At 38.8% G+C, this 20,937-nt stretch overlaps 1 protein-coding gene across 1 annotated transcript; it reads left to right on the top strand.

The window, feature by feature from the left end:
- Positions 1-16,458: 16,458 nt before the first annotated feature.
- LOC115967486 (L-type lectin-domain containing receptor kinase S.4-like) lies at positions 16,459-18,059 on the top strand. Its single transcript, XM_031086590.1, has one exon. It carries the CDS (start codon positions 16,610-16,612, stop codon positions 18,035-18,037), a length of 1,428 nt encoding a protein of 475 aa, XP_030942450.1. The 5' UTR covers positions 16,459-16,609; the 3' UTR covers positions 18,038-18,059.
- The last annotated feature ends 2,878 nt before the right edge of the window (positions 18,060-20,937 follow it).

Genomic DNA, 20,937 nt, shown 5'->3' with positions numbered 1-20,937 from the left:
TCAGGCTTATTTATTTTTGGTATGAGAGTGATAAACGTATGGTTGAGGGGGGATGGTAGAGTACCTGAATTCAACCATGCCAGGATGGAGGAGGTGACATCCTCCCTTACTGTGTCCCAAAAATGCTGGTAAAAAATGGGTGGTATTCCGTTGGGCCCAGGAGCTTTAAGTGGTGCCATTTCGTGTAGAGCTTCCTCCACTTCTTTCTCATCAAATTCTTGGCTTAGGGCGGCATTCATCTCATCATCAATGATAGGGTTTACACATGATAATACATGTTGGGGCATAGTGTGCTCAGTTGAGGTAAAAAGATTCTAGAAATAATTTACCAGAATTGTGGCGATATCAGTCGGTTGGTCTCTCCATCTATCCTCCTCATCTCTAATTCCTCCAATCAAATTTTTCCTATATTTCCTTGTAGCACAACTATGGAAATATTTGGTATTTCTATCCCTTTGCCTTGCCCATAGCACCCTTGATCTTTGGGCCCACATAATGGCTTCTCTCTCCAATAGCACCTCAATCTCCCTTTTCAACTGCCTCACTTGATTGTTGTTGCCACTAGCCATAGCTTCAACTTCGGCCTTTGCTAAGTTTTTCTTCAATCGGTCCAAATCCTTCCTCACACTACCAAAGACATTTTTATTCCACCAACACAAATCTTTTCCACATTTTTCAACCTTTACTAGAATAGATCCTTCGAACCCGAAATCACTAACACTAGTCCATGCAACTTGCACCACCTCTTCACATCCCGTGTGTGACAGCCACACTAGTCCATGCAACCTGCACCACCTCTTCACATCCCGTGTGTGACAGCCACATCTCTTCAAATCGAAACAATTTTTTCCGGGAAGATGGATCAATTCCTGAAAAAACAATATGGAGAGGGATATGATCTGAAAAGTCACATCTGAGATGATATACTTTTGTTCCCGGAAGCCTCAAAAACCAGCTGTGAGTTGCCAAACATCTATCTAATCTTTCCCATATTGAATTACCATTCTCGAAATGTCTACTCCAAGTATATTTTGGACCCACAAAGCCCAAATCCATAAAACCGCACTCATCAATCAGATCTCTGAACTGTTGCATCTGGTTATGGGACCGAATTGCTCCTCCCAACTTTTCATCCTGACGAACTATTTCATTGAAATCGCCACAACACAACCATGGCCTCTCTGGACTTGAATTCAATCTCCTAAGTTTCTCCCAAGCTTCAGACCGTCTTCTTGTTTCAGGTTCACCATAAAATCCTGTAAAAAACCATTCACTTTCCAAACCTTTGTCAATAACAGCATGAATAAAATTTTTATCTGATCCTTTTATAGTCAAATTAATTGATGATCTCCAGTAGAGAACCAGACCACCACTGCGCCCCACTTTTGGAACTACCCATCGATGATCAAAATTGATACTATTTTGAATGAACTCTAGCCTTGCTTCGTCTATAAGTGTTTCGGCTAAAAACACTACAGAGGGATCTTTTGCCCATATTAATTCCACGAGCTCTCTTCCTGTACGTAGGTTCCCAAGCCCACGACAGTTCCATACTAGGCAACTCATTGTTGTTGGCGGGGCTGACTATCAGCCTCCACCAATAAAGAAGTTGATTGCTCATCAATATTCGATACTTGAATGCGTTTCGAAGGCACCTCAAACTGACATTCTGCTTCAACATTTGTTCTTTTTTGCCCTGAGATTTTCTGCTCTGTAATTGGCCCCACTGAGCTAACCGGTCTGTTTTTTCGTGTCCAGCAATGAGGGCTGCGGGCTTTCACAATTGATGGTGAAGCCCTAGATGAATCCTGATCATCACGTGAGGTTCTTAGTTGCTGGTTGGTGTCTTTTAAAAATTCACGTGAGCTAGAGTCCTTTATTACTTCAGCTGCTGAGTCACACTCCTTTTCCAAACATAACTCTTCAGCGAAATCATCATCAATATTATTCTGCACCGGTTGGACCTCATTAGGTCCCTTAAATGCTCCTTCAATCACGGTATTAACTGGATATGATTGCTGATTTTCAGTTTCAGCCGAGGTGTTTACTCCAAAAAATCCGTTGCACTTTAATGGTGAATTAATGTTTCCCACGTAACGTTCACCCTCACTGCACGCACGATCCAGCCCTCTTCCCCTCCCCTGCTGTGGCGGCTTGCCTGAAGCTTGGCCTGCCATGGTGGTCGTGCTTCCTCTCTTTTTTTCAGCATAATACCCAAGAACCTTGATAACATTCCTCTTTGATGGAATAAACGGTGGAGCTCTCAGCTGTGGACCAAACTCCCTTTGATCAATGCTCAGAGTCCCTTCACTCTCAATCCAGAGATCGCAATTTCGATCGTCATGAGTTAACCGGCCACACCAATAGCAAATATTGGGCAATCTTTCATATTTGAAGGACACCCAAATCTATTTTCCATCATGCAGTGATATAAGGCGACCACGACACAATGGTAGAGATAAATCAATGGATACCTGTAGACGGATGAAGTGACCAGCATCAAACATCCTATTTTCCTTTGGCTGAAACACCTGACCTATAACCTCACATATTTTTATCCCCGCTTCCACACTCATGTACTTGACAGGAAGTCCATGCACTTGCACCCATAAGATCGTCCTCTCGAACCTGATCTCATTCAAAGGTTTATCACCTTCATAATGCTCCATTACTACCAAGTGTTTATCAAAACTCCATGGTTTGCTACTAAGAATTCTTTCCACATCCTCTTCGTTATCAAAGGTGAATAAAATTTTATGGTCCTCAAACTTCTGAATCTTGAACCCACTCCTAGCTCTCCACAATGGTGTAAAAGTTTTAGCTATTACATCCACATTGAGAGCTCTCCTTGTCAAGAATTTCGCAGCGATGGAGAATTCCTTAACAGTTTCCTCGTGAGTGAGACTACACCCTGGCCCTTCTCTCTCGGAGAGGGTAAGGCAGTTCAGAGAGTTTGCTAGCTCATCCATGATCACTTACCCCACAAACTGTTTCCCAATCCCCTGAAAGAGAACCCAACAAACCTAGAGATAGCCTTACTATCCCAAGGATACAATCCACACCTCCAATGAAGTGACACTCCAATTCTACAAAGCCAAAGAAGTTAGACCAAGGCACTAGCTTCTTAGGCAGAGAGAAACTTTTATCAGTAATTTCTATAACCTGAAAGAATTTGTTCAAAAGAAATGTTAAAAGAGTTGTTGGGCTCTATCAAGAATATAATTCAAAGATTGTATATATTTCAACTATGGTTCTCATTTTTCTACTTTTGTACTAAACCCTACGTTACAATTTGATCCAAAGTCACAGATATGATAATTGCAAAATTGACTATCATCTCCGTCACACCCCCAAAATTTTCGAATTTTGGAAGACAAGAAGTTCTTTAGATTTCTTTTGATTAGAAACCCTGGCTCCCATAATCTTACAAACAGTCACTTCTTTTATTGAAGAAACTTTTAGGTTAGATGAACATCTAGTTTTCTCATTACCAACTTTCTCCAACCTGTCCCCCATTCTTTTACATTTTCATCTCCCATTACTTTCTATTTGAGTTCATTGTTTTACTAAGTGAAGGTTCAATAAAGAGCGCACCTTCATAACGCATAGCGACCCATCTTTGCATAGTAATCTCTCTTTAACTAAAATTTAATATTAAAATGAGTGGGGGAATGTTGTATCATTTTAATATTATCTAATTAAAATAGATTAATATTACAACATAAATATAAAGATATAAAAGTTAATATAGAAGATAAGAGTTGGTGAAATATTTAATCCCACATTGAAAAGGAGAGAAACTCGTTTATTCGTTTTAATTGTGGTGATTAATGAGCTAATATTTATTGAAGCGAATCTTGGGCTAGATACATTAAGAATTATTTCCATATCCATTGGTAAGTAAATAACCTTTTTTATCATGGAAAATGAATAGCCATTCACCTATTTAATGGACTAGCCGTTGGACCTATTTATTTTCAGAAACTCCTTATTTGATCAATTTAATTGTGCAACTCCAGCCTATCAGCATTATATCTAGCAATTAATCTTATAACACCCACCACATCAAAATTATAGACCTAAATAATCAAATTAATTTGGGTAATCAATTTTATGAGGCCCATTGAGCCTATAAATAGACTCATTCAAACCCATTACAAGTTACAACGTTATAACAATCTAAAAAATACAGCAATAACAAGCATTTTGTGTCATGGGAGAAACAAGTCAGAAACGGTCTGCATCGGTTGCAAGGGCGGAGCTATGGGGGCTGAAAGGGGGCAACTACCCCTGACTACTCCTAAAAAAGCTCATGAGTACTAGTATATAGAAATCCATAAATGCTTTACCCCCTCTGACCTAAAGAAAAAAAAAAACAAAAAACAAAAAAGCAATTTCTACTTAAACAAGAAAATAACTCTTGACACCAAAGAAAGTGGAAAATTTCCACAGCATAGAGGCATTCAGGACACTTTATTCCACTTTTGAACCAAAACTGACATCACTATTGTTTTAAAAAACTTTTATCTTCTCCTAGGATTTAGCATGTTACTATTCACGGTACTTTAGATGTTTATCTTAATTTATCCTTTTTTTTTTTTTTTTTATTTAAGTAATTTCAATTGTTTGTGGCTCTACAACAAAGCATTTGTAGTTAGAAAAAAACAATATTATATATATTTATTGGGTCCACATAGATGCATATCAATTGCTACACAAATCAAACAGCAATCGACCATATTGAAGTGTCACACAATCACTATATTATGAAAGTTGAAAAATACAAAGTAGCTAAAAAGCAACTATCCTAACTATGAAGTAGGAAGGAATGGAAATGGAAGCAACAAATAGAGAAAACATTGCATTACAAAAGTTAAACAGTTGCATAGAACATACTTAATACACCATAAATTAGTAAGGCCACAAATAGAAAAGATTCCCTCGTGGCAAGATTTGACTTCTAAAAGCATCAGCATTGGCGGTGCCAAAAATTTAGCAACTTGGTATCACAAAAAGCTACTTTATTTAATTTACCACTTCATTTTACAAAACATCCAACATCAGTGGTTTTATTTTAACATTCAACATAATAAAATAATATATTCATTACAATAAGCAACAACCACAAACACCACCACCTACAACTTTGATTTAAAAAAAAAATAAATAAATAAATAAATAAAAAAAACAACAACAACAACAATCACCACCACTACCACAAACCCAACTCAACAACCACTACCCACAACTCTAATTTTAAAAAATAAAAAATAAAAAAGCCACCACTAGGCTTGGGTCAGCAGCAGCTTGGCAAGTAGGGAGCAATATGTGGCAAGGAGTTGGAGGAAGAAAGACATAAAAAATGAAGGGGAGAAGAGAAGGGCTGGGTTCGGTGGAGAAGAAAGGTGAAGTAGAAAGAAAAAATAGAGAAAAAATGACTGGAGGAAGAAAAAAAAATGAAAGAGAGGAGAAGTGCTAGGTTTGGGTTCGGTGAAGAAGAAAGAAGGAATGTGAAGAAGAAAGATAAAAGAGAGAAAGAGAGAGAAAATATTAATTTAATAAAAGAAGAGAGAGAAACCAATTAAAATATATATATGATGATTCTCTCTTTATCAGTGGGTTGATAGGACTCGAACGTTGATCTTTGGGCTATTTCCTGTAACAGAAAGGACACAGAATCAGAGGGGACCGGTGGGGACCGGCCAAAAAACCTCCGATGATCAAGTCAGTTACTTTGAACTCTCTGTAATGAAGAAATGTTCTCTCAAAAGTAAAAGTGTCTGAATGCCTTTACCTTTCATCGAAGAAGCCTTATATAGTGTGTGTGTGGAACGGTTTATCTGTTTACGAACCGTTCCCAATGTCGAGGAGTCCGGCGAATTGGGAGTAACTTCCATAACCGCTGTGGAAGTTACCTAGGTCGGACGGGCCGATGAACTCGTCCATCCATAATCAGGATGGACGACACCTCCAGGATGATCTCGTCCATCTTTAGTGGAAGATGAACGAGATCATCTTGGAAGGCTTGACGTTCATAAATGATAAATAGATCTCACAAGGTATTGCTCGTCCATGTATGGACGAGGTTCGCCAGTACGCTCGCAATTTTCATCGCCTATTGTAGCTTCTTTCGTTGGACAAGACATATGGACGAGTTATGGACTTGGGATTATTTATGACACCATCAGTTGCCCCCTCGTCCATGTGAGTCGTCCAAATGGTTGAACGTCTTTGGACTGGTGTAATTGGTTATTAATTATTTGCACCACGTGTCATTTTTTTATTGGCGACTGATTCCGTCGATTTATATTTCCGAGGTAGATGCCACGTGTCGCTTTCGTATTGGTTGAGTCGTTTCGATTACCCAGGTCAGCATCCTATAAATAGTGGAATGCCTCCCTTAACCCTTTTCATTCCAGAAATTTTCTTCCTTGACATCCGTCGTCTAGAGCCTCGTCTAGGAGTTCCTCTGCGTCTAGAGTCTTCTTCCGTCTAGAGCCAGGTACTCTTCTTCCCCTCGTCTTTAGGTTTTAAGTTTCTTATTAGAGATGTCTGCTGCTTCCTCGTCTACTGATAGCCTTAATAAGGCTATAGACGAGTACTGTGAGGATACTAGTGAGAGGTCTAACTCTAGCAGTGCTAGTGATGAGAGTGGAGGAAGCACGGACGAGAACTACTCTTCTGGGGCCCCTGGGCTCCTTATTGAGGTCGTCCAAGAACAGCTTAGGAGAGCTTCTGGCTCTCAAGCTGGTTCTCCGTCCAATCCTACGGACGAGGTAGAAACCGTCTTCAATTGTGCTGTAGGCGTCCATTCTAAGACGGACGAACAGAGGTTAAATAGCCTTAAATCCTGGTATCAAATCCCAGACGAGTTTAACCCTAGGCTGCCCGTCCGTGGAGAGTGGTGTTGTGAGCCCCGTTTTGGTATAGGCGTCTATGAATCTTACTTCTTAGGTGGCCTTAGGTTTCCTTTAAATGCCTTCGCTAGAGAGTTATTAGTTAAGTTAGGTTTAGGTGTTTGCCAATTCAATCCTAACGCATGGAGACTAATTATCTCCATGCAAATTTTGTGGAGGAAAGTTTTTGGTAGGGACCATCCTCTTACAGTGGACGAGTTCCTTTATTGTTATAAACCTTCTGCCATAAGTCAATCTAAAGGTTTTTATCAGTTTACTTCTAGAGGGAATGATTGTAGGTTGATCAAGTCCCTAGCTTCGTCTGATAGGAAATGGAAGACGGAGTTCATTTTTGTTTCAGGCTTCTGGGCAGGGAACCCTGTGGACGTTGGCAGGGATCCCTTTCCCCCTTACACTGGGGACCTAGGGAACCTTCGTCCAGAAGGTACGTCCCTTCCCCTTGTTTATTTTATTCTTACTTCTATTTGGTACATTTACAATTTCTAACCTTTGTTCATTGTGTTGTAGCTGCCAAACGTCCGTCCTTGAGCAAATTTCACCGTGACCGCGTCCACAGGGCTCATCTACATACAGACAGGAGCTTTCGTTCTCTTGTCACGCTTAGACGTCTAGCCAAGTGGGGTTTAGGTCCTGAGCCTTTAGACGAAGCTATCGCCCACGAAATTACTGTGCGAAAAAGTAAGTTTTTAGCTAAATCTCCTTTTCTTTTTCTTTTTTATGTATACATTCCTAATTTGTTCATCTCGTCTTAGGAATGTCAACAATGAAAGAGAACAGAGGAAAAGAAATTGCAGGAGAGGGGAAACGTCCTGAGGGTCAGACCCAGGATCGTCCTGAGGGTCAGACACGTCCATCGACTGGGGACAAAAGGAAGTTCTTGCCAAAGAACATTGACTTGGAAGGGCTCCCTAGTCGTCGAGACAAAAGGGTTAAGTCAGGCTCGTCCAAGGTGGTCAAGTCCAAACCTCCCCTGTCCCAGCCTGCCGTCCAGGTAGTTAATGTGGACTCGTCCACTCCAGTGGAGTCCACGCCGTCCAAGACTCCACCCAGAACTCCTTTGGCCAAGTCTACCACGCCTGGCTCGTCCCAGCCTTCTACGAACATTATTGAGAACGAAGACCTGGCTTGGGAATGTTTCCAGATAGCTGTCAAGGACGAGGATATAAACATGTGCTATAACATGGGCTTGAAGGAATTTGAGCATTCAGGCGTCCATGACCTCTTCAAGGTATGTCAGTATCTCTCATCCTTATTTGGGTAGCCACTTTTCCTTATTTAATCACTTTATGTTGCTTTGTCTATTCATAGGCCATGTCAAAGTTTATAGCAGCGTCTAGACAGGCAACAGAGTTGGACAAGACGAGAGTCTTGTTAGAGACGAGGATTCAGCAGGTGAATGCTGAGTGTAAAAAATGGGCTGGGGTTGCTGAAAAAGCTAAGGACGAGGTCAAGGAACGTAACAAGTTGATTGAGGAGCTAAGGACGGATGCAGTGGAGAAGGATACGCGCATTGATCATTTGCAGAAGATGAACGATGAATTGAATTCTCGTCTCTCCAAGGCAAAAGAGGACGCTATGGCTGAGTTCAAGTCGTCCAAAGAATATACAGACACTTTGGATCGCAATTATGCAGCTGGTTTTGAAGATTTCAGAATGGACGCTATTGAGAACTTCCCTGAAATTGATTTTAATGCAATCAAGCTTAACCTTGCTGCTGCCACAAGCTCTCTTCTCCAGACTGGCTCTAATGACGTCAACGTGGAAGACGATGCTAGTACCCAGCCTCAGGACACACCAGTTGTGAATGCTCCCCCTTCTTAGGACGAGACTTTTAACCTTAGTGGTTTTCTCTCTTTTTTTTTATTTGGTCCTTTGTTTTTGGACCTTCTTTTATGTAACAAGAATACATTATACTCGTCCATGGTTTTAGGACGGGTTTTTAAGTAGTTTCTGCTTTTCAAACTAATCAAGGGTTTTTTGGATGTATGAAGTCCACCCTTTGAATGAATTTTTATTATCTTTGCATGGACGAGTGATTTCATTTTCATGGACGAATGTTGCTAAGCTATTTTAACTCCAACTTTAGCTCGTCCATGTCGAGATTACATATTTTTCATGTAGTCTAACTCGTCTTAACAGGTAGTATTTTTAATTAGCTTGATTCATCTTAGGACTTGCAAACTAATTTTACTTACCATCTTACTTATTTTGCCAACTTTTTCTCTCGTCCAGATTTTGGATTGTTTCAGTTGGCTCCGTCTCGTCTATGAGTTGGACGAGTGTGGATATGGTTTTTTCCTTAGAAAATTTAGACGTTACATCTCTGCGTCCAGAGATTTTGTTCGTCTTGGATCTTTCAACCCTCTTGAGGATTGACTTGGACGACAATATCATGGAGAAATTTCACACAACATTTAGCACATAACATAAATATTGTTTACAGACAAGGCATATGCACACTGATGCCTTTTTATTTAATAAATACATACTTCATGACTTTGTCCATAACCATAACACAACTATAATAAGTAATAAGATCATAGTTCAAACTCCACACATAAGCAACACCAAACATAATAGTATCAAACACAAACAGCATCATACGTAGTAGTAGGTTAATTAAACAGATAAGATCCAGTCTCGTCCATAGGTTCACTCTTACTGGTAGTACCTCCTCAGGTGCTCCACATTCCAAGGATGTTCCAGTTTTCTCCCGTCCAGGGCCTCCAGGTAATAGGATCCTTGCCTTTTACAATTGATAACTCTATAGGGTCCTTCCCAGTTTGGGCCCAATTTCCCATGTGCCGGGTTCTTGGTCGACAAAGAGACCTTTCTCAGGACGAGATCTCCAATGTTGAAACGCCTAGGCTTCACCATCGCATCATACTGCTTAGCCATGAGGTTCTTATACTTTGCTGCCCTGCGTTTGTCCTTACCTCGTCTATTAGATCGAGGTTCAGACGAAGCTGATCTTCATTATCCTTGTCTTGATACATCATCACCCTGTGATTAGCCATATGTACTTCTGCAGGTATGACTGCATCACTTCCATAGGCTAGCTTGAAAGGAGTCTCTCCTGTAGGTGTCCTCACTGTGGTCCTGTATGCCCATAAAACTCTTGGTAATTCATCTGGCCACACTCCCTTTGCCCCCTCAAGCCGAGTCTTGATGATTTTCAACAAGGATCGGTTTGCAACTTCAGCCTGGCCGTTGGCTTGGGGGTGTGCAGGCGAGGAGTAATGGTTCTGAATTCCAAAATGAAAGCAGAAGTCCTTGAAGAGTGCATTGTCAAATTGTCGTCCGTTATCAGACACCAATACCTTCGGCACTCCAAATCTGCATACGATGTTCTTCCACACGAAATTTTTCACATTCTGTTGTGTGATATTTGCCAACGGTTCTGCCTCCACCCATTTGGTGAAGTAATCGATGTCCACCACTAGAAACTTCATCTGCCTTACTCCCAAAGGGAAGGGACCCAAAATGTCCAGTCCCCATTGTGCGAAGGGCCACGGTGCCACCATTGGGGTGAGGTATTCCGATGGTTGCCTGGGGACGTTGCTAAATCGCTGGCACTGGTCGCAGACCTTAACGTATGCTTTAGCATCAGCTTGCATGTTCGGCCAGTAATACCCTGCACGGACGACCTTGTGGACAAGTGATCTTGCTCTCGAATGATTGCCACATGCCCCTTCATGAACTTCTCTCAGCACGTAGTTTGCTTCGTCCGGAGCTAAACATCTAAGGTAAGGTTGAGAGAAACCTCTCTTGTATAGAACTCCATTCATGAGAACATATCTAACTGACCTCACCCTCACCTTTTTGGCCTCATCCTTCTCTTCTGGCAGTCGTCCGTCTTTCAAGTAGGATATAATGGGAGTCATCCAATTTTCTCTGTTATCCACCTGCTGTACTTCCTGGGCATCTATACTTGGCATATATTGAACTTCATCTGACTTCTCTAATGATTCATCTGTTGAGACCTCCTTCGCTATAGTATCAGCTTCCACGTTCTCCTCCCTTGGGATTTGAACGAAGTCAGCTTTTTCAAACCTTTTCACAAGGCGCATCACCCTACCAAGATACTTCTTCATTCGTTCTTCCTTCGCCTCATACGTCCCATTCACTTGCCCCATGATCAGTTGGGAATCCCCCATGACACATATGGACTTTGCTTCCACGGACTTTGCCAATTCTAGCCCTTTGAGGAGGGCTTCATATTCGACTTCATTGTTTGTCGCTTGGTACTGTAGACGGACTTTATGTTTCAGTTTATCTCCCTCTGGGGACTGCAGGACCACACCAATTCCTCCTGCATGCCGTGTGGACGAACCATCCACATGGACGATCCATTTCTTACTGTCCCCTGTCTCGAATGTCTCCTGCAGGTCGTCTAGATGTCTTCCTTCGTCTTGACTTTTCACCAGCATGTCATCTACGTAGACTTCCACATTCCGCCCAATCTGTGGACGAAACATGTGGTTGACCAACCTCTGATATGTTGCCCCTGCATTCTTTAAGCCAAACGGCATCACCTTATAGCAAAATAAGCCTTGACTGGTTACAAAAGATGTCTTCTCTTGGTCAGCCTCGTCCATTCTTATCTGATTGTATCCTGAAAAGGCATCCATGAAGCTAAGCAATTTGTGTCCTGCAGTTGAGTCTACTAACTGGTCAATGCGCGGTAGCGGGTAGCTATCCTTGGGGCAAGCCTTGTTCAGATCAGTGAAGTCCACGCACATTCTCCACTTGCCATTCGCTTTTTTGACCATTACTACATTGGCCAACCAATCCGGGTAATACACTTCCCGAATGAACTTTGCTACCATCAGCTTCTGGACCTCGTCCTTGATTGCACTATCTCTCTCTGGGGCAAACACCCTCTTCTTTTGCCGCACAGGCTTAGAGGAAGGACATACATTCAAACGGTGGGTAATGATACTAGGGTCTATACCCGGCATATCCTCGTGACTCCACGCGAACACATCGATGTTTTTCTTCAAAAATTGGACGAGGTCCTTCTTAATCTTCTCTTCTAAATCTGCTCCAACCCTGGTACACCTCTCAGGGTTAACTTCATCCAAGGAAATATCTTTCAATGCTTCAGTAGGCTCTGCTACAACCTTCTTTTCTTCAATATTCATTGCTTGAACTTGTTCATCCATGGCCAACATGGCCAAGTAACATTCTTTTGCTGCCAGTTGGTCACCTTGTACCTGTCCTACCCCGTGTTCTGTTGGAAACTTGACTGATAAATGGTAAGTGGAGGTAACAGCTTTCCAGCTATTCAAAGTTGGTCTCCCAATGATGGCATTGTAGGAGGATGGACAATCTACCACAAGGAAGTTGACGTCCTTGGTAATTTGTCGTGGATATGCCCCCACTACCACGGATAAGGAAATGGTACCCACTGGTTGCACCTTCATCCCACCAAAACCTACTAGGGGGGAGTTCACTGGACGGAGCTGGTCTCGTCCTAATCTCATCTGCTGGAAAGCTGGATAGTATAAAATGTCTGCTGAGCTTCCATTGTCCACAAGCACTCTTCTGGTTGTGTAGTTTGCAATTAGTAGGGAGATGACGAAGACATCATCATGAGGGTGATGAATTCTGTCAGCATCTTCGTCCGTGAAAGTAATTGCTCACTCGTCCGTAGACCTTGCTCTCGGTGATCATCCAGAAAGCTGGACGCTCTGTACTACCTTCAAGTATGCTTTCTTGGACTTGGATGACTGGCCAGTTGAACTTCCCCCAATGATGACTCTTATCTCCCCGAGTGGTGGTCGCGATGAATCTTCCATCTTTCCCTTCTGTTTCTCGTCCCTCTGGTCTCGTCCAAGGAAACCCCTCAACTTCCCTTGCCTTATGAGATTTTCAATTTGTTGCTTCAAGTCAAAACACTCGTCCGTGTCATGACCATGATCCCTATGAAAACGACAGTACTTGTTCCTGTTGCGCTTGTTGGGATCACCCTTCATTTTCTCCGACCACTTCAGTGAAGGATCATCCTTGATTTGCATGAGGACTTGCTCAAGTGGGGCATTTAAAGGGGTATAACGCTGGTTCCGTACTGGAGGGCCTGGCTTCTTACTTTCTCGATCTCTCCTTTCCTCCGTCCGACCCTTCTTTGGACGAGTGCCTTGCTCGTGCTGACGACTGGGATTTGCGTCCATTCTCTCGGACCTCTTCCTCTTCTTAGCGATGATTGCATCTTCTGCATTCATAAAATTCTGAGCCGAATGGACGAGTTCGGCCATGGACTGGGGCTCTTTTTCATAGAGCTTGTGTATAAACAGATCCGAATTCACCCCGTTGTGGAAGGCTGCCAGTAGAAGCTTATCATCTGCTTCGTCCACACTGAGAGCTTCTCTGTTAAAACGGGTGATAAATGACCGAAGGCTCTCGTTCTCTCCCTGCTCTATTGTCAACAAACTGGACGAGGAACGCTTGTGCCTTTGTCCCCCAATGAAATTGTTAACAAACAACTTACTCAACTCTTCAAAAGAACTCACCGAATTTGGAGGTATTTTGCTAAACCAAACTCGTGCTGAACCCTTAAGGGTGGTAGGGAAGGCTCTACACATTATCTCATCAGGCACCCCTTGAAGATGTATGGTGGTCTTGAAAGTGGTTATGTGATCAAACGGGTCACGTGTTCCATCATATGAATCCAATGAAGGCAACTTGAACTTTGATGGTAGGGGGTGACCGTTGATGGAAGCCATAAAGGGAGAATCAGTCCTGTGAACCAAATCTTCTATCGGATTCGCCCTCTTCATACTTTCCTTCATCTCCTCCATAACTCTCTTCATTTGGTCCATTTCTTCCTTCAAGTGTGGTACCGTTCGTGAAGTGGTGCCTCTAAACTGGCTTCCAATTTCGGTATTCTCTCTTCTGCCATGACTCTCTGTTTGTCCACCTTCACGTTCTTCATGTGTTTGCCTCTTCATATTAATCTCCATTCGTAATTCTTGGTTTTGGCGAGTCAACTCCGCCATAGCGTCTGCCATTGATTGTGCATGTTGGGCAGATGACTGCATGACCGGTGCAGACTGGCGATCACGATGCGGGTTGCTGCTTCCCTGATGGCCTGGGCTAGTTGCCCTTGATCTAGTCCGAACCATCAAACCTTTTGTCACAGAGAAGTAAACTGTGAAACAATTTCTTCCCACAGACGGCGTCAACTGATGATTCTCTCTTTATCAATGGGTTGATAGGACTCGAACGTTGATCTTTGGGCTATTTCATGTAACAGAAAGGACACAGAATCAGAGGGGACCGGTGGGGACCGGCCAAAAAACCTCCGATGATCAAGTCAGTTACTTTGAACTCTCTGTAACGAAGAAATGTTCTCTCAAAAGTAAAAGTGTCTGAATGCCTTTACCTTTCATCGAAGAAGCCTTATATAGTGTGTGTGTGGAACGGTTTATCTGTTTACGAACCGTTCCCAATGTCGAGGAGTCCGGCGAATTGGGAGTAACTTCCATAACCGCTGTGGAAGTTACCTAGGTTGGACGGGCCGATGAACTCGTCCATCCATAATCAGGATGGACGACACCTCCAGGATGATCTTGTCCATCTTTAGTGGAAGATGAACGAGATCATCTTGGAAGGCTTGACGTTCATAAATGATAAATAGATCTCACAAGGTATTGCTCGTCCATGTATGGACGAGGTTCGCCAGTACGCTCGCAATTTTCATCGCCTATTGTAGCTTCTTTCGTTTGACGAGACATATGGACGAGTTATGGACTTGGGATTATTTATGACACCATCAATATATATTTTTCCCCCCCTACTTTGGAGCTATAGTAAATTGGTATTGATACCAATTTACTGTAGCTTCATTGCTAAAAAAATTTATCAATAGCACTACCATTGTAACTCTATTTTTGGTGTGTAAGTTGTTAAATTTAGCAATATGACTTTTTAGTACCACTAATACTAATTCTCTTAGAAGTCTAGATGATAATAAAAGTACAACATAAAACCAAGATGCTTCAATATTTACATTTAGCAATGTTGGACAAATTGATTTTAATGTCTTATGTATTTAAATTATTCTCCTGCATTGGTTGTTATTTGTTAGTATAATTTTTTAAGAAAATTACAGTTGCTCACAAAGGTTTGTATCGATTTTAAAAAAATTAAAATTAAAAATATATTTACTTTAATTTTGCCCCTCTCAATTAAAATCCTGGCTTCGTCACTAATCGGTTACAAAAATTAGCCAACCGAGGGTTTGAATTTTCTCAAAGAGAACGAGTGTCGCACCTTAATCCAAATAGTATTGCATATTTTTATCTCAAATAAATAATATTCAAGGTATTTATTCAATTTCTCTTTGCATTATTTTCATTATTATTGCGTATACACTAACAAGAAATAATTCTTTATATTCAGGTCTTATATTTTAATGAATAGATTTGTATAGATTTATGTGATATGTCAGTTGACTTTTAGAAGATTTTCCAACAAGAAGTAATTCTTTGTGTTCAGATCTTATATTTTAATTGACTTCAAAAAAAAATCTTATATTTTTTATTTTCCTAGACAAATAAAGCTTCTTTAAAAAAAAAAGAAAAAAAAAATAGCAATGCAAATGTGCTTGACTGCTTGGCAGTTATCGGGTTAGATAACAAATCATGACTTGGTTTGTTTATTGTCACCGGCTCTTGTAGTATCGCAATGGCTTAAATACTTATAGCAAGGGCCAAGACTTGGTTTATTTATCGGGTTAAAGACTTGGCTAAATAAAAAAAATCATGACTAGACTTGGGTTAAGAAAATGTGACCTTCAACAAAGTCATCGCTTAGAGTCCCAGTTGACAATTCAGTCAACTCAATTGTCACGTGATTCTTGAATTGCCCCAACTTCTTGTTTTTCTTCAATTTCACAATTGCATTCCTTATACACACCTTGTGTGTATCTTGTTTTTCTTCAATTTCACAATTGTATTCATTACACACCTTGTTACACAAAAACGTCAAAAATGAAATGTGTACACATTCGTGCATAACAAAATGTGTGTAAAAGGATTTATTCATTGGATTCTTGATCGATCAAACTTCTGATTTTACAATCTATGTATATTCTGATAAACATACCAATCCAGAGAATTATATATCTAGTAGGATTGAGTTGAAAACCAAGTAGAAATCCTAAGTTGAGCAGTGAGAACATGGTTACTTCCATCTCTATCAGATTATATGGTATTTCGACAATCAATCTTGATGCAATACTGGTTTGTGATATTAGGTGGATTTCACTAATCAGAAATTTGGGTAATAAATTGACCAGAGCTCGGTAATCGCGGACAGAATAAAGATGAAAAATGGAAAACTTTTATCCAACACTCTAAAGTAAACCATAGCAGAATCATTTTAAATGCTTATAAATACAAGTTTGTCCTAGCGGGCGTGGAGTGGTGTGGGTTGCCTTCAAACAACTTTAACCGCAATTTGTAATTCCGTGTGAAACCATATATATAACCAGATTCCTTTTTCACAACCCAACATACCAAACTAACCAAAATCTCTCTCTCTTTTTCTTTCCATTCTTCAACCAACTAAAGAACAAAATGTGCCCATGCAAAAAGTTTCTAATATTTTCACACCTTTAACTCACCCACTGCCCATAACTTAACACCTGCACACCCTCTAGTTCACACAGCTTAATTCTGTTCACCGCCATGGCAGAAAGACTCAAACTTTTCTTCTGGGTTTTCTTTGTTCTTCTCCCAAACCCAGCAAAATCTCAACTTGATGAGCTATTCTTCAATGGGTTCAAAGGTGTAGATGTAGCTAGCAACTTGAGCTTAAATGGTGCCGCACAGATCCAAGACAATGGTGCAATTCAGCTAACAAACAAAACGCAGAGACTATTAGGCCATGCCTTTTACTCAAATCCAATCCAATTCAAGAACTCCACGGATGGCAAAGCTTTTTCCTTTTCAACTTCCTTTGCTTTCGCTATGGTCCCCAAGCATGCTAAGCTTGGAGGCCATGGCCTTGCTTTCACAATCTCTCCCACCAAAGAGATTCCAGGGGCTCTACCAAGTCAGTATCTTGGTCTGCTCAACAACACCGATCTTGGCAACTTCACCAACCACATATTTGCGGTCGAATTTGACACTGTCCAAGACTTTGGGTTTAGGGACATCAATGACAACCACGTTGGCATTGATATCAATAGCTTAGTATCCAACAAATCTGCCCCGGCTGCTTATTTTGATGGTACTAATAGTTCGATCCAAGTTCTCAATTTGAAGAGTGGTCAGGTAATTCAGGCTTGGATAGAATATGATTCTCAAAGCAATCAATTAGATGTGAAACTTTCACCTTCATCTACTAAACCAAGGTCTACACTTCTGTCTTTTCACGTAGACCTCTCACTAATTCTTCAAGAATCTATGTATGTTGGTTTTTCTTCTTCAACTGGTTTGCTCTCTAGCTCTCACTATATAATGGGTTGGAGCTTTAAGATGAATGGAGAAGCTAAATCTTTGTCTTTGGATCAATTCCCTCCACTCCCAGCAGAGTCTAAAAGAAACAAGAACACAGGCGTAATTGTTGGTGCTTCTGTTTCAGCTGCATTAGCAATAATTTTGGTGAGTGGTTTGGCTTTTAACCTCATCAGGAAAATCAAGAAAGCTGATGTGATTGAGGCCTGGGAGCTTGATATTGGTCCACACAGATTTTCTTACAAGGAGCTGGAGAAAGCAACAAGCGGTTTTAGAGACAAGGAGCTACTTGGGTTTGGTGGGTTTGGTCGAGTTTATAAAGGGACACTGTCAAATTCAAACACCCAAGTTGCAGTTAAGCGAATTTCGCATGAATCAAAGCAGGGTTTGCAAGCATTCATATCAGAGATTGCTAGTATTGGTCGGCTTCAACATAGAAATTTGGTTCAATTATTTGGATGGTGTCGGCGAGGAGCAGATTTGTTACTTGTTTATGACTTTATGCCTAATGGAAGCTTGGACAAGTACATATTTGATGATCCTAAAACAATTCTGAGCTGGGAGCAGAGGTTTAATATCATCAAAGGTGTGGCTTCAGGACTTTTATATTTACATGAAGAGTGGGAACAAACTGTCATTAGGGTTCGAGAAATTTAGGCGTAGGGTCGGGAATTGGGGAAATTTTAGGACTTCTTTTTTAAATTGACGGCTTCCTTGCGTGTGTATGTTATATATATATATATATATATATATATATATATATCTGTGCATATAGGAGAGTCGGTTGGTAAGGAAGTACTGGGTCGGGTTAGTCTGACCCGGTTGGCTGAGATTTTCTGGGCCTTGTCCCATTTGTTTTCTTTTTGAAACTTTAGGCCCAGCCTCGTAACAAACATAAATTCTCTCATACCAAAGCCCAAAAGCAATAAAAAAAAAAAAAAAAAAACGAATTAACATGCTTAGCTTTTTTTTTCTTTTTCTTTTTCTTTTTTAAATAAATTTTTTACATGTTGATGCATTTGCCATGTCATTTCCTAGTATAGATTTATGTTTTTATATAACCACATGCTCATGCATTTTTCCATGTCATTCTCTAGGGTAGGTTGCATTGATTGTGAATGATACAAAAATATAATTTTAATATATATATATATATATATATTTTTGTTCTTATCTTCTTCTCCTATAATTTCTAAGTTGATAAAAATATTAATTTAATTATAAAAATTTTCATCTAATCCTTATTTTTATTTGAATTATATTATTGTGTAAAAAAAAAAAAAACATACTACACAAAATTTTTTTTTTTTTTAAAAAAAAGCAACGTATTCTATATGACATTTTTGCTTTTTTTTTTTTTTTTAAGATAATAACTTCTAATTTTTTTCATTTAATTTATATGATATTTTTTTTTTTGAATAAACATACATCATAAGTTAATTTTTCTTCTCTTATAATTCCTAGAATTATTAGAAATCTAATTTCCTCACAATTGAAAATTCTCTCTCTCTCTCTCTCTCTCCACCAAATTGCAAAATTTTTGTTAGATTTAAAAAACAATGACATTTTTTTTTTTGTTCTTGTCTTCTTCTCCTATAATTTCTAAGTTGATAATTTGATTACAATCCAAATTCTTCATCTAATCATTTTCTTATTATAATTTATAAGTTGATAAATAATATCAATTTGATTACAATCCAAAATCTTCAACTAATTCTTATTTTTTAATTTAAATTATATTACTACACGTATAAATAAAAATAAATAAACAAAAAAAAAGCAACGTTGTACACTTTAAAATAAAAGCAAGGTAGTACATGTAAAAAAAAAAAAAAAAAAAAGCAACTACTCTTAGTATTTAAATAAAATACTAAATTCTTTGAATTTTCTCTTGCCACAAATTAGAGTAACATTAGATTTTTTGTTCATATCAACTTCTTTAATGTAAAGTGTATATATACTAAATAATTCATAATGAATATGTACCATACGGTTCTTTTTCTTTATTCTTCTCTTCTTCTACCTACAACCTTTCAAGTATATATTTGTTTACTCTAATTTTTTTATCCTAATTTGCTTATGTTTTATACAATTTATATGATTATGGTTTGAGAATTAATCACGAAATATGCTTAGGCATGATTTTTTAAATTATTTTTTGTTTTATGACATGGGTTCTGATGGTGATATATTGCTTTCATCCTCTCAATTTTGATTTGGAGAAAAATCTTCTTTTTAGCTTACTATTAAGCATGTCTTGATATAAATTTGATTATAAATTGTTCATAACAATTTGATTTTTTTTTCCCCTAACTGAAATAGCTTTGGCTAACTATTAGAGTTGTACACTTTGATCTATAAAAGAAGTCAATCTATCCATTTAGTTTTTGTTTTTATTTTTTTTATCAATCATTAAATATGGTTTGAGATGATTTTTTTATCAATCGTAAAATTTTATAATAAAGAACAATGACAAACAAGAACAAGGATGCACTAAAAACATAGTGTACAAAGAGGTATTCAACAATCTCTCAAAGATACAAAATTCTCATTAGAGCACAATTAGTAGGTTACAAAATAATAATTTTTTATTAGGTGTTATCATTTTATATTTGATAGTTATTATGCCAAAACAATTTTTTCCTTTTGTTATTATAATAACTAGTCGTATACCTGCGCGATGCGCAGGAGATTTTGACATTTTTTTTAATTGATAAGTGAAAGAAGAAATAAGTACGTGCAACTTATAAGTATTAGTCTTAAACTCAAAATTAAATAATTATTTTTTTAATTGAGTATGATTTGCTAACAATTTGATTTTTTTTTCCCTAATTGAAATAGCTTTGGCTGACTATTAGAGTTGTACACTTTGATCTATAAAAGAAGTCAATCTATTCATTTAGTTTTTATTTTTATTTTTTTATCAATCATTAAATATGGTTTGAGATGATTTTTTTATCAATCATAAAATTTTATAATAAAGAACAATGACAAACAAGAACAAGGATACACTAAAAACATAGTGTACAAAGAGGTATTCAACAATCTCTCAGAGATACAAAATTCTCATTAGAGCACAATTAGTAAGTCACAAAATAATAATTTTTTATTAGGTGTTATCATTTTATATTTGATAGTTATTATACCAAAACAATTTTTTCCTTTTGTTATTATAATAACTAGTCGTATACCCACGTGATGCGCGGGGGATTTTGACATTTTTTTAAATTGATAAGTGAAAGAAGAAATAAATACGTGCAGCTTATAAGTATTAGTCTTAAATTCAAAATTATATAATTATTTTTCTAATTGAGTATGATTGGATATAATGTATTATATATTTTGTAAGTTAAGTGGTCAATAATTTTTAACTTGAATTATAAAAAGTTTGCTATAACCTCCATTTATAAACAGTTTGCTTATAAGACAACTGTTTATAAGTGTCCATTTTTAAAACCTGAATTGTTGTAGGAAGGAGAAATGACACCATGGTCAAAGCAACATTTAGATGTGTACATTTGAACATGATTTAGTTTGCAATTGATCATATAGTTTAT

The sequence above is a fragment of the Quercus lobata genome, chromosome 11, assembly GCF_001633185.2.
Source record: "Quercus lobata isolate SW786 chromosome 11, ValleyOak3.0 Primary Assembly, whole genome shotgun sequence".
Lineage (NCBI taxonomy): Eukaryota > Viridiplantae > Streptophyta > Magnoliopsida > Fagales > Fagaceae > Quercus > Quercus lobata.
The sequence above is the reverse complement of the archived record's forward strand: the minus strand, read 5'-3'. Positions and strand labels throughout refer to the sequence as shown.

Excerpts from the sequence above, each read along its gene's own strand:
- LOC115967486 (XM_031086590.1), top strand. The coding sequence starts at position 16,610 with ATGGCAGAAAGACTCAAACTTTTCTTCTGGGTTTTCTTTGTTCTTCTC.